Source organism: Seriola aureovittata, chromosome 2 (genome assembly GCF_021018895.1).
Source record: "Seriola aureovittata isolate HTS-2021-v1 ecotype China chromosome 2, ASM2101889v1, whole genome shotgun sequence".
Lineage (NCBI taxonomy): Eukaryota > Metazoa > Chordata > Actinopteri > Carangiformes > Carangidae > Seriola > Seriola aureovittata.
The window spans coordinates 16997616-17013585 of record NC_079365.1 but is presented as its reverse complement, the minus strand read 5'-3'; the positions used below and the strand labels follow the sequence as shown (position 1 = coordinate 17013585).

Genomic DNA, 15970 nt, shown 5'->3' with positions numbered 1-15970 from the left:
TCATTACACCGAGCTGCATGTTTTTAAATCAATCAATAATTAAATTAAAATCAATCAAAGCTATCACAACAGAGAATGTTGGTTTGTAGAGACGACTACATCTTACTACACAGATATGAGGCTATAAGCCTCATTATTTGAAAACATATATACATATTTATGGCTGGCCCACTGCAAGGATCTTTGGCGCCCATAAGTAACCTGTTTAGCTCTACAACTACTTTTTATTTTTATTCCAACACATATGCAAACTCTGAAACACTTATTAAAGACATTCAAAATGTATATCTCTTGTCAGAGTCAGTTGATACAAAAACAGGGAGTTACAATCCATGTAATTATCAGACCTCAGTATGATATTGCAATACATTTCAATTATGTTTATGTCTGTTTGTATTGATGCACAGTCTGAAACATCTACATCCATATCAACAAAAAAAATTAATCATAATGTCTAATATGTTGTTAACATAAAACTACTAAGGACAATAATGATAGTACATGGTGAAGAAAGTCATTTTTGTACTGGAGCGTAAGAGCATTTTGGGTTACACGTTAGTTACCATGGCAACACGGTCTTTGGTAAGGAAATGGCTTGCTTAGATATATATTAAAATCAATTCCATTAATTACCTTACATTATCATACACCCACAAAACCATTTATGAGTTCAGGAAAACAGAGAAGTGATTTATTTATGCTAAATAGTTTCCCCACCGACCTCTCTGCATTTTACAGCCCACAGCAAGCCACGTCAAAGGCAGGCAGTTTCCCATATTTCTGTGATTATGATGAACCCTGAAGTTCCCCTGTATGAAAATATCAAAATTCACAAAATCAGATCAGCCTAAAATAGCACAATACACATGTAAGTTCAAAGGATTGTGGTATTAAGATCAACTCTGTGAAACCACCACTTAAGTGTTGGGCTAGGGGAATAATTAATGTGCTGAAAATTAAGTCCCAGATATTTCCATTTGTTTCATGTTCCCAATGTAGCCTTATATAGAAGATGATATTTTGAGATCAATATTGTCTTGGTCCTACAACAACAATTATGTGGCCACGAAAAGAATGAATGTACTATTCGGTACAATAGAAATATAAACAATTATGCTGTACATATTTACCTGATGTAGGTATTTACAGATTGTTGCAGTATTTGCCAATAAATGTAGAGTTAGAGAAAATCTCAGACTCCTCCTTAGGGAAGATATCTCCTGTCAGCCCTCCCCCTTTTGTTGGAAGAGTCACTCTCTTCTCTTTCCTGTCGACATCAGTGGCATTTCAGCCTAGGGACAAAAGCTGTCGACCCTGTGTGGACTTGGTCTTGAGCTCTGTGATTTTTTAAATGTGTATGGTTATATTTGCTCCGGTAAGTTTTAATTTTCTAGTCTCATTATTCTTTTTTAATGGATCCTGCTTAATTTCCTTTGTGATGTGTGTTCCATTGTATGAAATACAATGTAAAGTGTGATCTTGATGGTGCTTCTCATTCATTTAATCATTTTATGACTTGCTGAGAGAAAGAGGACTGCATGAAATGTCTGGTTTAGCCACTGTTGGAGTTTGTCGATGCTACATGTGGCACGTTTAAAAGTTTTTAAAAGAGCTATTAATAGTATAGTTGACACAGTAAATATCTCATTCTTAATATGAACATTGTGCAAGTGAGTAATATTCTGATTTTATTGTATAAGAGACATAAAGACAAAAAGATAGAAAGACTTTAGAGTTGTATATTGAATCTCACTGTACTGCTCTGGCCACCCTCCAGTGCACAGTAAGCAGCTCTGTTAGTTGTCTTCCGACTTTTAAATTATTCAGGTTTTGCTTTCAAACCAATTATAAATCTTAATAATCTGTCCTGTAATTTATTGATGTGTATGTATTATGCAGAAAACCACCTACAGAACTGATACTGGATTAAGCCAACGGTGATCAATAACGGATTTCTGTTTGTTTGTTTGTTTGTTTTTATAGATTTTTGCCATCTGTGCTTTTGCAACATGTGGAGGATACAATGGTCATCTCCAGGTTAAAGTGGACTGTGCAGACAGGAGGCAGAGTAACCTCAGCATCAACATTGACTTTGGTTATCCTTTCAGGTAAAGTAGTTGTTGCGTTCTTTGACATTATGTTCACCTCTTGTTTCAAATACTGAAACCTTTGCAACAGCAAATCCAGTAAAAAGTCTCATGATATAAATTAATTTGTTTTTTCTTTGATCTTGTTGGATAATTAACTTTTCTTGAATATGTATTACCTAAAGAACAAATATTAATTATAAAAAGAGTATGTTTTTATGTAGTAATTTAATCTTTGACACTTTGATTAATAGAATTTTATATGACTGACAAGAAGTGAAGATTTTATTAGACTTTATTAACTGTGCTTTCAACCTAACCAGACATGTCCCCAGTAATCATCTGTGTGAATTTCAGGAAAGTGGTCAGGCAGAAAAAAGAAGATTTAAAAACTGCACAGTTCTACTTCATCATGTTGTCAGGCTCGGTAGAGGGGAGCTATTCTCTCTTGAAGTTCATCCAATTTAAGATCAGGAAGCTGGACAGCTGAGTGGGAAAATGGCCCAATTTCAGATCCAATAATATATAATGTTTCACTGCATCATTAGACGAAACCGTACCTGGAGTCCTTTCAGTCAAGACTTAACCTCAGGTGGTCTTTTGTGATATTACAGCAATTTACCACTACATCTTTCTTTGCAGCATTCACATGTAACTGCCTAGAGATCCATTGATAAGCTGATGAGCTACAGAAATAGTGTCTTGTTTCATTTTTACTCCTGCAGACCTGCATGTACTGCACGACAATCTCAGATGTACAAACACAGCTTTCTGGAAGATGATAAAACAAAGACTAGAATAGAGAAGACTCTGTTTGTCAGATTTGTTGCTATTTTAAGTGAAGCTTGTACTTCTTTCTACAGGGCTAAAATAGAAAATATTTATTTTCAGTATCCACAGCGGAAATACAGAATGCATTCATCCATAATAATTACATTTTTATTTCTTATCTTATATCTTCTCTTCTCTTCTCTTCTCTTCTCTTCTCTTCTCTTCTCTTCTCTTCTCTTCTCTTCTCTTCTCTTCTCTTCTCTTCTCTTCTCTTCTCTTCTCTTCTCTTCTCTTCTCTTCTCTTCTCTTCTCTTCTCTTATCTCAGTTGGACATTTCTCATCAAATACACAAAAATAAAAACGCTGAGCAAAAAAACGTGTTTCTAAGTTTGACTCAACAACAGAAAAATATAAACACAAATGATCAATAATCAAAGTTGGCTGGATAGTAACTTTGGTTCATCCAAATGAAATGGTCATGATTACCACTTCAGTTGCATGATTAACGGTGTGCTGTGGATGTGGTTGTGGTAGTGAACTCAATGGTATTGTAGTGCAGCAGTGTGATCGTCCACCCCCATGCTCCATGCTCCAGAGTGTGTGAGTGATGGCCAAGTGTCTAATTAACAGTTCAGCTGGCTTGACACTGGTGTTTGTTTGTTCAGTGGAAACCACTCTATAGATGTAATTACAATTGTAGCGACCACAGTTCAGTGTTTTATATGTTTTCAGTACAGTGCAGTATGGGATCAGAGTTTGTGTATAATATAATAACAGTATACACTCCTGGTGCCTATCATATAACCTGCATACTAGTTAAGCATTTTAATGCACCTTTCCACTGCTTTAATTTAATAAATTCAACAATATAATCATACTATTTTAAACACTTTGTTTGTGTTTGAAATAGTTACAGGAAGTGCTGACTTTGTATTAAAGTCTAAGGTAGTAACTTTAACAGGACAAACGGCAGCAGATCAAAACAAGGCTTCCTACTAAAATATGACCATAAACATACAGAGGGAATTACAAATAAAGGCCTGCTTATAATAAAAGCCTCAAACAAAGGTCTGCCACCTTCTGCAATTAAGGTACATAAAGGCCCTGGCCACTGTTTGAGGAAATACGGTACAATTATGTAACATTCACAAAAACCCTTATTAATGACACTGGTGGCTGTTAAGTGAACTGCATTCAGCATCTGGTTGCTCGTGCTCCGTAGATAAGTGAAAGCAAACATCCTGGGCTTCAGACAACACAATGATGCATCATACATGAGACTGAATGTGATTGACTGGCATCATGCTAATAGATCAGGTAACTAAAGTCACTGTTTTAAGTAGTTTAGCTATAAAACATATTTGAGACTATAGACTGTTTTTGACTCTGGCACAGCGCTAAACAAAGGGTTGAGATATGTCTGGCTAGACTATAGTTTGACTTACGTTATGTTTTTTTGAAATAGGATTAATCATTATCAGCTACACCATGACCAAAAACCTGAAACTTTTGTAGCATGTTATTCTCTCTGCCCTCATTTCCTGTTATCCATCTACAGTTGCAAGCATAAACTGTACATTAATGAATTAAATAAAATAAAGAAATGATCTAACACCAAGACTGAAACAAAATAAATGTAAAAAATCCCAGCACCATACACCTCAGTGATTTATCAATCACAAAACAATAAAAGGATCATGAAAACCTCAACCTCTGTATGATGAAATGAGCTCATGTTCACCAAAATAGATTTGACCCTAGTCCTCTCATAGTGACAATCCCTCCTGCCACTGTCTTATAGCGAGTTGAGAACTTTTTACAGTCCAGATGTCGTTACGCTTCCTTTTACAAAGCCAAGTTGCAGAACTGCTCGTCTTTCTTCACTGGCAGCTTCTTTGTGAGTCTGTCCCTTTGTATGCCACGCCAAATTCACAGAGGTCTCATGGGAAAGCATTTTTAGCCTCAACCGTACTTCTTTTAGCCACAAGATTACTTTATAAAAGTGCTCTGAAAGTACCAGTGTACAATGGGCAGTTAAAGTGGCGTGTTTCCTTGCAGAGTCAATCTCCTCACATGTCAGTTCACAACCTGTTTGTTTTTTTTCCATTCACTGTAAAGTTTCTCTCTCTGTCTTGTAGATTACAACAAGTGCATTTCAAGGCTCCTTTGTGCGACGCAAAAAGAGAAGAGATTCTTTTCCTGGATGGCGACTTTTCTTCAGCAGCTCAGTTTTTCGTGACTGTGGGTGTTTTTGCTTTCCTCTACTCTCTGTTGGCAACCATCGTCTATGTCTTCTACCAGAACAAGTACCTGAAGAACAACAGAGGCCCACTTGTGGTGAGTGAGTTTGTACCTCCTCCTTTTAGTGTTTGTCCTTCGTTTTAATTAGGTACAATAAAGTGTGATAGTGTTGCGTTTGCATGACATGACTGTGACTGATTATTCTATCCTGTGTGTGACTTTCTCCCTTTATATCTCTTTTCTATTCTCCCGTCCTGAGCAGGATTTTGTTGTTACAGTCATCTTCTCCTTCATGTGGCTGGCCAGCAGTTGTTGTTGGGCCAAAACTCTCTCTGATATCAAGACAGCCACGAACCCAACACAGGTACTGCTGCTCATCTCAGCCTGCAGAGCTCAGGAAATCAAATGTACAGCTACCCAGGAGCCCCTCTGGTCACGTCTTAATACGTCTGCGGTAGGTATTCAGTCAACAAATGAAAACACAAAACTGGATAAAACAAGTTATTTATTCCTGCTCCTCTTCTGTCTCCAGGTTTTTGGTTTTGTTAACGTAGTCCTCTGGGTCGGAAATATTTGGTTTGTCTTCAAAGAGACAGGCTGGTACAAGACAGGTCAGAGATACCCGACCAGGAGTGCTTCTGGAAAACGGTCTAGTGAAATGCGACAGCGGCTCTACAGCGAGAGCAGCTTCGACCAGCCAGAGGAGAGTTATGGTCCACAAACCTCCAGACAAGACAGTTTCAATCAGTCAAAGGGCAGTCAGCAGGTCCACAGGCAAGCTAGCCTCAACCAGTCACAAGCGGGCTTCAGTTTACCACAGACATATCTTGGTAAACCAGTAATTTGTGAGAGGGAGAATAAAGTGGCTTCTCAAGGGCCGAAGATATTTGTCAATGAGATGTGATTTTGTGGTGGTTTTTCTTGGACCTCAGCAATATTCAGGTTTTAAAGCTGCACTTCTCACAACTGAAACTAAATTAGGTCCCCAATCTGACTGTTTGAGGTACCACAGAAACCCTCTAAATAGGTGAATTAGCCTAGCTAATTGCACATGGAGATTCTGAGAGTTTCACTCAATGGTGTTTGCAACAAGGCATGTATACAGATAAACTCTGATCCGTCTCAGAAACAGTTCAGTCTAGCACAGACACAAATCAAATTGACATCCTACATTCAATCCAACCTGACAAAGGAAAAAAAAATCTTTATATACCACCATTTGGGGGGTGCATCCGTGGGACCGTTGCTAGGTCTACCTGGTTATAGTACAAAGAAGGATTATATTTTCAATTTCAATGTTTTGTTCAATTTACCTCCTTCCTAAGCCAAGGTCGTTGATGCTACTAAACTGAGTGTTTGGCGCCATGGCATTATGTTTTTCAAAACCTCGCACATCCTGGTGCTTTTTAAGTATCCCAGGAGAGCCACTACTTATTTATCACATCATTTAGTTTTAACTAATTCAAACAAACTTAACCAAACTTTACCTTTAGTGGGTGCATTGTTTAGCCTTAACCAGACAGCCGGACCACTCTCTGGCATTTGAGGTGTTAGACTTCAGCTGGCATCAAAACGGACCAGCTGTTGCCAGAGATGAAACCCCCATATGTCATATATGCTTAGTCATCAGCTGTCCCATAGTTGTCATTTTGGAACTTACACATGCACAAGTGATTTTTTTTCTTTTTCCTTTATAAAATATGTATTATGACTAAATATTATGGTGATAACATATTCCTATTTCCCATCTGCACACTGTCTGTCTGGCGAGTCTCGTCCTTATATAAGAGCTCAGATTTAGCATGTCCTTGATAAGGTTCTGAGAGAATTTGATTTGCTTTTTTCTTTTCATTTTTGAAGTTGGCAATAAGCAAATATTGCTGTGGACTGTTTGCTCTGAACATCTCAGTGTTCACTTGAGAGTTACAGTGTGTGGTCAGTTTGGCCAAAACAATACAACAAAGAGGTAAAAAATGAAATAAAAATAAGTTGACGTAATGTTTGATTTGTTAGCACCTTGTGTGTTTAGTGCTAGTCCACCATGGTTTTGCCATTAGACATGATGTCCTTTATTCATGTCCTTATCAATAAGGACATGAATTATTCCAAGGATGAAAACCATTATAGATCAGTATTTATCAATATACAACATCTGTGTAATAAATATAATACTTACACTGGAACAATGTTAAATTAATTTCCAATGACATTACTTTCCGTACGTACAGAATAAATGCAACACACCCTGAGAAATAACTGTACCTGGATATGATGCTATAATATGATGAAACCAAACACATCAGTGTTCATATGACTACAAATAAGAGATCCTGTTCAAAAAAGTTCCTGTGTGACTATTCGTTATGCCAGAAGCAACAACAACAATAGCACAGTTGTTACAACATGATTAGAGACATTAAGATATTTTAACTGCAAACTTTGGCTGTCATAGTCTTTACTGCATTACGTTTTCCATGGATTTAGAGATGGTATTGAAGTATAGGTACAATACAAAGTACCCGTTCACTCTGTTAAATACAGGATTTATAAGTGCTGTGGTAGCACTTGAGTTTACCTACAGGTTGCTTGGATAATGTTTTTTGACAACATATTCCCATTTTTAACCCGAGAAAAACATGAAATTTGAATTTCAATGAACAAAGGACCACTGATCTCGTTGCTTTAGCTTGAATTTAGGGCTTCTGTCTGTCAGTACTGAACTAATTTCATTTAATTTATTTTACAAGTTAAACTTTTTACCTGTAAATGGAAGAGTTTTACCCTTTTCCTTATCTTGTGAAATGTTTTTTTTAATGAAAAAGCATTACATATTTTGTTCCATTCTATATGTTTGATGGGAAAATGTGTGCAGTACAAGTGCTGAAACATATCTGACGAATGTGCCAGATTTCTCTCTATAAATATTTAATGTTTGATTGTATCTTTAATTCCCTTCGTCATCATTGGTGGTTTTTCTTGATATTAAAACCAATGTGTCCTTTCTTTTTAAAATGAATATTGATTTCAAATGGACAATTGGTGCCGTTTCAGTGGAACTTAAAATATGTTATTTGTTTTTGTATTTATTTTGTATGCTTTCTTGTAGGTACGTGTATAGTCACATTTTATTATACTTGTGTTGAAGCAGAAGAATTCTATGTTCCATACTAAACACACTAAGATGCATAATTTGGATGTGGAATATGTTGAAGTGCTTTTGTTGCATATATTCCATCTCGTGTCACAGTCCTCTGCACTACACTGATCATTAAAACTATAATTTCACAAATGAATATCATTTCTATAAAATTCATAAAATGCGGTTCAAACTGAGCGCAGCTGATGAGGAGCTGATAAGTTCATTTAAGGTATCAAAATTTGTTTGTTGTTTTACTTGAAGGGTGCCTCAAGTCTTGCTCGGGAAACTTCTTTACTGATACTCCGGTTTTCAGTAACTGATATCAAAGTGAGCATATCCACTGTGGAGCAGTTGTTACCATGGTTTTTCTTATATGATGAGAGCTGTGAGAGTCTCTTCTTCTACATGAGAGAAGAAACAGAGCAGAGGAGACTGACAGTGAGGAAATACTAAAAAAGAAATGTAGGAAGTCTGTATAGGGAATCACTAATGATTATTCACTGTAATCGAGATACGAGCACAGACATTAAAGCATGTTTCACACTGTGTATCAGGATTATCTCAACTGCAAAGGCCAAAGGGATAATCCCTCGGGGTGTTAGTTTCATCCTGTCTAAGAGAATTATCATGAGACTAATACCTAAAACCTCTTACCACGCTATACAACCTGAAGAGTTTGAAATCTACTGATGACAATGAGTTAGATTTGTGCACATACAGGCTACAAGTTGTTTAATAAAAAATATCAGTAATGTTAACACTAAATTGAGTAATTCATAATGCATGAATTAAAGCTGTTGAAGGAACAGTTGTGGCCCTTTAAACAAATCATTACCTCATTTAGGTAATGTCTAATTGTTAAATATCAGCCAATTCCTAACTTTACCACAGGCAATGTAAATATTTCATTTAATAAAAACCATGTCCATGATGTTTAGTCGTAATGACTGTCAATAAACCATCTGTTAGGCATTCATTTAAAGGGACACTCCACCAACTTTTACACATGATGTTCAGTTCACAAGGAGAATTACCACCAGTATCTGATTAGCAAAAATAATATGGCAACACACTACCATATATGACACCTAATATATGTTTGTCTGAAAGAGGGATCTCCTTATTGTCTCTTTCTCTTCCTGAAGGATAGATTTTAACCAGCATGATAAGCTAGTATTGGCTAATTTCCACAAAGCCATAATTTATTAATTCATTTATTTTTAGCTGGTGGTTACTGGCACTGGTTAATGTGTCATAACACCACAACAACAACGTTGATAATAACACTAAATACAAATATCAATACAGTATCTCATCAGTAAAGCTTATCCACTGCAGATTGCAGTCAGCAGAACTGTTGCCCTCCTCAAGGCTTCCTCACAGCCTGGAAATATATCCAGTGCATGCCAAGTTTGTTATTAAGACCTCTGTATGCGGCTCCTCCCATATGATCCGAGCAATTAGAACAAAGAGAGGCGACTCTCGTCTCTGCCGGCCCCCTGACAGAGACACTAAGCACATGCAGGTGTCCAGAGCAGGCTCTTTGAAGAAAATTACAGAGTGTGTGCCCACAGCATGACAATTAGGGTCAGGTTATCAGCAGGAAATAAATGGCTACATCATGGGATAGATGGCCTATTGGGTATGGAAGAAGGGTGTAATTAATCCCCTCTGAGCTGTAACATGTTATAGAGTGGTGTGTTACAAATATCGCCAGTTATGTCTGTATGCCCTGCACAACATGAAAATGCTGTGACTTTTCTCTACACATGGTGCACAGTGTGGAACATGTTGGACTTCTTTGTAAACACCAGCAGGGGGCGCCATTCACCTGTCTTCTTAGCTGTAAGCTTTCCTGCAGAGGATCCTGCAGTTTACAGTTTATACTATTGGAGCAGGGATTATGTGTAAGTTTCCATTTTGTTTTTACATTTGCAAATGGTCTGAAACCACATAGTATGACATGGTGCCCTGCAGTTTTAATGTCAGAGTTGTCAATAATGTCTCTGGACTCAAAGGGGTTGTATAATGTCACACTAAATATATCACACATGAGTCGTCTATGCTCTACAGGATTCCCACAGCTGATGTAAGTCTGCTAAATAGTTATCAGTGTCACATGAACCTCCCTTCTTCACTTGTTCTCTTTAACTGTGAGATGAGAAAGAACATAATTCATTGCAAAACACAAAGGCACTTTCGAACCAGAATTTTCGGATTTCACATTTTAATAATACACACGATTCTCAGAAGTTTGCAGTCTGTGGAGGTGTGCGCATTACCATGCCATATGAAATAGTTAATTATTTAGACAGTTACTTTATCTGGAATGTGGGCAACTTCAGATGAGGTCAACTTAACACTTAGGCTTTTGTGAATAAAAGACGTACTGTTTTTGCATTTCTAAAATAGTGCTGTAAGTCATATTGACTGTGATGATGCTCACTCATCATGGACATAGGATCTGTAGAATATATTTAGATTCATTTTCATGTTCATGTAAATATATATTTTCAGTGGGTGTAAAGTCAGAGGATCTTTACCCAGAGATGAACCTTCTGTGAAATTATTTTCAACCACACAGATAATGCGCTGTCCCAGGTTAACCTTTCTAAATGACTGCGAGGTTCAATACAGGCTGTCCTCTTTACACTAGATGAAAACAATTTCAGCCACTTAATATCAAAGAAATGTGACAGATACCAAGCTTTTCATAACATTTAACCCTGCATGGGTCACTTTCATTTACTGTGAAACGAGTGCTGTAAATCTGCCAGGACTCTGGAGCAGCAGCTCTTTGAAAGCCCTCTGCTCTTGTTGCCGCTTTAGAGGATTCACACAGGATTACACAATTAGGGATTATAGTGCAATATGCAGGTCTGCTCAGAGGTGGCTCTGTGACAGACACATACACAAACAGCTTTGAGTATTTACACAAAGGGTGTTTCTCTGAAGCCTAAGAGGGAGGTAATGAGAATATCATGAATAGCTGACCCGTAGGTGTTTTTTTTAATCAAATCCAGGGTCTGAGGGTAGAGGTTGTTATACACCTATAGGGAAAACTAAGCTGAATATCAACATTTTGGAATCAACTTATAATATTGTGTCCCAATAAAAATACATCAAGGCTGGTTATTAAGTTTAAAAATGTACTTTAACTCAAATATATAAATTTCTACTTTGGTTTAAGACTTAAATGAACACAACAGCAGATTTCTTTTCATGCATGCATTTATTATCTACTCCATATATAGTTTTTTTTCTTCTTTTTCATAAAATACATAAAAATAATGCCACTGGTAGACCAGTGAAACAAATGCTCCCCCACATAATTACATGAAAATACCCCATGTGTGATTACACATTCATCATAGCAGAGAGTCTTGTCACATTTCAGCAGGTTTACAGTTTGACATGAGAGTTGAGGTGTCTGGAGTGTCATCACAAGCTGTACAGTGAGTCAGAGTTCACTCACACACTCACAGGCTCTTGCACACACACACACACACGTACACACACATACAAATACTGTACAAGATAACCTCCACAGAAAATGCACCTTCTTACCCTACCCGTTTATACATATTAACAGATGTGATAAAATTCCTCTGTGTTTTTGGTTCAGACTCCGTTCATCATATCTCAGAAATCCATTTGGCAAAAGTTCATGATTTTATTTGTTTTTTTTAATGGGATCTTTTAAAATCTGGAAGCAATCAGTAAGGAAAATGTCCATAGATTTGAGGATTTCATCATGATTAAGACACAGAGGACACCTCTGTCTTGCTTGTGGAAACTGAGGTCTCATCCTCCACCATGCCGCCCATTCCAACAGTGGTCAGCATGCAGTTACGGAACTGAAAGGGAAAGGAAACAGCAGCAAATTCAGAAACTAAGCATATACACAGTTCAGGATTAAATAAAGAAGAAAAAGGAAATGCTTCAAGACTAGAAAATATACAAAACCAACCTGTTTGTTCATCAGCACATAGATAACTGGGTTGTACAGTGCTGAGCTCTTTGCAAAGAAGGCAGGGACGGCTGCAGTCAGGGCAGAGAAGGCAGCTCCCTTGTTCAGGAAGATCCAGCCGGCAAAAGAGGCATATGGCACCCAAGCTACCAGGAAGCCACAGACCATCAGGATACACATACGTGTCACTTCCCTCTCAGCCTTCTGGGTGGACTCTGACTCCTGCTGCTGGGCTGCAGCCTGAAGAGTTTGGTCAAATATAAAATGGTAAGTTCATCAAATAAATTCTTCTATATACACATTACTCATAAATACACAAAGCTAAGAGCAAGTCTAATTAATGGCAGAAGAATATTCATTTTACTCACAGCTTTGACTGTCATGACAAGGCTTCCATAAGTGAAGAAGATGACGAAGACAGGTAAGAAGAAGTGGACGGCAAACATGTACATGACATATGATTCATTGTTGAAGCCTGGGGCCAGGGTGTAGTAGTCAGGTCCACAGGAGCACTGCATGCCCTCAGGGAGGTACCTGTGTGAAATTGAAAAAAACACAATCATTTAGACATTCTGATGAAATAAACTTTTTCTCTGTGCATCCACAGTAAGACCCTTGTGACTAACAAACTGACAGCTTCTTGAGGCTGAATCATGTGTTTGAGTAAATTGTAACTGGTTTTAAAATGCAAAGTCCTATCACTCTATCAAAATCAAAGATTTTAAAAAGATGTCAGTATCACCTGGACCAGCCAAACAGTGGTGGAGCGGCACATGCAAAAGCCATGATCCAGGTGAAAAGAACTCCAGCTCCTGCGTGAGTTCCAGTGAACTTGAAGCTTCCCATGGGTTTGCAGACAACAATGTATCTCTCAACGGCCAGGACAACCAGAGACCACAGAGCAACTTCACCTGTAGAGAGAAAAGGTAAGAAAAGTTATTCATTTATACACTTGGCAATGAAACAGGAAGCATAACTTCCTCTATAATTCTTTCTCACCTCCCAGTGTGGCCATGAATCCCTCAACAGCGCAAGCAGTGGCTCCGAGAATGAAGTAGCCATTAACAGCAGAGGTGATGGTGATGGTGAATCCGAAGGCGCACATGATCAGTCCGGCCACAGCCAGGTTGACCAGGATGTAGTTGAGAGGTTGCCTGAGTTTCTTGTTCTGAGCTGTGACCAGCAACGTCAGACCGTTGATGGGAGTTCCAGTGCAGATCAGGAAAAACATGTAGACAGCTAGAAGCTTGAACATGATAGGATCTGCCAAATAATACTGTTGGTATTCAAAAGGACTTCTAACAATCCCAGTCCTGTTGGACATGGGGATGTAGAAGTTCTTGCCCTCTGTGCCATTGGGCTCAATTCCTCCTTCCCAAGCCATCTTCAGTAGCCGAGCTTCAGTTGATGGAGAGTGCCAGTAGTATGCAAGCCCAACAAGTAGTCACCAGTGCTGTAAACCAACCACACACAGACAGCTTATGCATTCCTGGGTGTTGTTTTATACCTTCCCGGCGTTATCCACAAATTGGCAAAATTAGATTACAAGAGGATTGTGAGGAAGTGGGCAGCTGATCTCTGATTGATAATTGACTTTAGCAATGAGGGATAGAGACTTAGGGGTCACATGTTTATCTAATCTATTCTCACCGTTTTAAACCTACATTTGGAACAGTAATGATAGATCAACTAGAAAATGCTGCATTACAAGATACACCATGTTCCAATATACGTAGGACTTATTCACTGTTTGTGGCACAAACTTTAAAATTATTCCTCTGGTTAAAGCAATCCGGGGTTAAATTAGCAGCATTGAACATGTACTAATTACAATTTTTAACTTATCGTTTATTACTAAGCCACAAAATATTTACAATATTCAACTGTATAGTGGTTGGATTTCATTTCTAATCTTTAAATTTTTTTTTTTTTTTTGGTAGTAAGTAATGATGACTAACTAATTATCTAAAATTGCACAGATGCATGCTCACCTTAGGCTTTGCTCAGCTGATAGTCACACCCTGCTAAGCAGCTTCTCTCTGCGGCCACCACTGACGACACTCTGTCTTCTGCTTGGACCATCTCCTCGACCATCTCTATTCTTCAGTAATCACCTTGATGTTTTGTTGTTTTTTTTTCCAATCAAAATGCATGTTCAGACTAACACTGAAGAGCAGGAGAGTTTGCTGGGAGACCGTGACAAATGCTCAGAAATTGGGTAAGTCAAGCAAAGTGGTAGCTGGAGAAAAACTTGCCTCTTGTCTCTCCGCCAATGTTTGTTTATTTTATTGATTTTCACCAAACCCGTTGGAGGGATGGGAACATGGGCCTGGGAAGAACCCATTCAATTTTGTGTTCTGTTTTAAGGGGCGGATGCATTTTTTTTTTCTTTCACTTCCCTTTAAGTTTTTTTTGTCAATTTCTAAGGAAATAATGTATCGATATTGATGTGGAAAAACTGAGCATATTAATTGTGTTGAGATCTATAACTTTGTTCAATTTGGTGCAGATCCAGATAATAATCATGTGTAGGATTATTTGGCCTTGGCGGAGGTATGCGATCTACTGAGTCATACTGTAGTTTCATTAGCCGTTCAGGTTTAATCCATATCTGTTTACAAAGGACTGAGAGTCGTTTCGAAACTGTGTGTTAAAATACTGTGGATCAGCTTTGTTTGATAAAACTTTATTTTGAAAAGGTAATGGATTTCCAACACATCACTTTAATATTGAAATACTGTATCTGCGACGATCCAGGACATTGTAATCCAAGAAGGGTAGAGTCGTAGAGTAGTCGAGGGCAACTGGACTTGGTTGTAGATCTGGTTCTTACAGCTTCTAAGATAAGTCTACAATGCTCGCCATGTGTTCCTCGAGAGTCTGTTAATGATCACTGCAAAGCCTGGTCAAACACAAGACAGAGTAATCTCGCAGTCCTTAGGCGAGATGTTTCAAGAATGATATTTACATATTGTATTCAAGTATAGTTTTGAGGTATCAGTTTAGAAACTAATATTGTACTTTTTTATTATATTTTTTACTCCACTACAGTCATTTGATAGGGAAACTTTAGTTATTAGTTTATTTGCAGATACAGAAATACAAAATGTAACCACCAAATAAATTATTATTTAATATGATAGGTTACAATAAGATAAGACTCTATTGAGCCACAGGAAATTCACAAGCTACCCAGCAGTATATAGAATAATTAAAATTTGTTTCACTTAAACATTAATGCATCAATAATTATGATACAATATACACTATTTTGAAATGTGTCATGCTGTACAATACGTAATTTCACTTATGGTACTTATGTTGATGTTAAAACTTTTGTATTCTGCTTAAGTAAAATTTGGAATTGTAACAGTGTTTATACACTGTAGTATTTGGTACTTTTACTGATTGACAGATCAAAGTACTTCTTAACCACCAGTAGTTAAATGTAAGGTATTATTGCATTGCTGATGCATGAGTGAACATCATTTTAACTAACTATTGTAAAACTGTTGGATAAAACAGTGCAATATATTTGACCAGTGGAGTCAAAAGTATAAAATAGCTAAAAACAGAAATACTCAAGTAGAGTTCAGGCATTTAAAATGTATACTTGAGTAGGTTGCTTTCCACCACTGGTTTAGATTAATGCTGTCCTCAAAGTATTGTCCGGATTTTAGATCATTTGCCTGATCACGTGTCGGCTGCCTGGGGTCAATCACTGTTTAATAAATGTTTTCATGGCAAGAGTAAACTGCAGAT

General features: G+C 37.6%; 2 protein-coding genes across 2 annotated transcripts; one reads left to right on the top strand and one right to left on the bottom strand.

The window, feature by feature from the left end:
* The first annotated feature begins 1274 nt into the window (after positions 1-1274).
* Positions 1275-8511, top strand: synprb (synaptoporin b). The gene is made up of 5 exons (XM_056391505.1): positions 1275-1375; positions 1984-2108; positions 4997-5195; positions 5362-5553; positions 5632-8511. Exons 1-5 carry the CDS (start codon positions 1352-1354, stop codon positions 6001-6003), a joined length of 912 nt encoding a protein of 303 aa, XP_056247480.1. The 5' UTR covers positions 1275-1351; the 3' UTR covers positions 6004-8511.
* Positions 8512-11996: 3485 nt separating this feature from the next.
* LOC130178885 (green-sensitive opsin-like) lies at positions 11997-13592 on the bottom strand. Its single transcript, XM_056391492.1, has 5 exons — positions 13208-13592; positions 12951-13119; positions 12577-12742; positions 12209-12448; positions 11997-12095 (listed from the first exon to the last, which is right to left on the bottom strand). Exons 1-5 carry the CDS (start codon positions 13590-13592, stop codon positions 11997-11999), a joined length of 1059 nt encoding a protein of 352 aa, XP_056247467.1.
* Positions 13593-15970: the final 2378 nt, after the last annotated feature.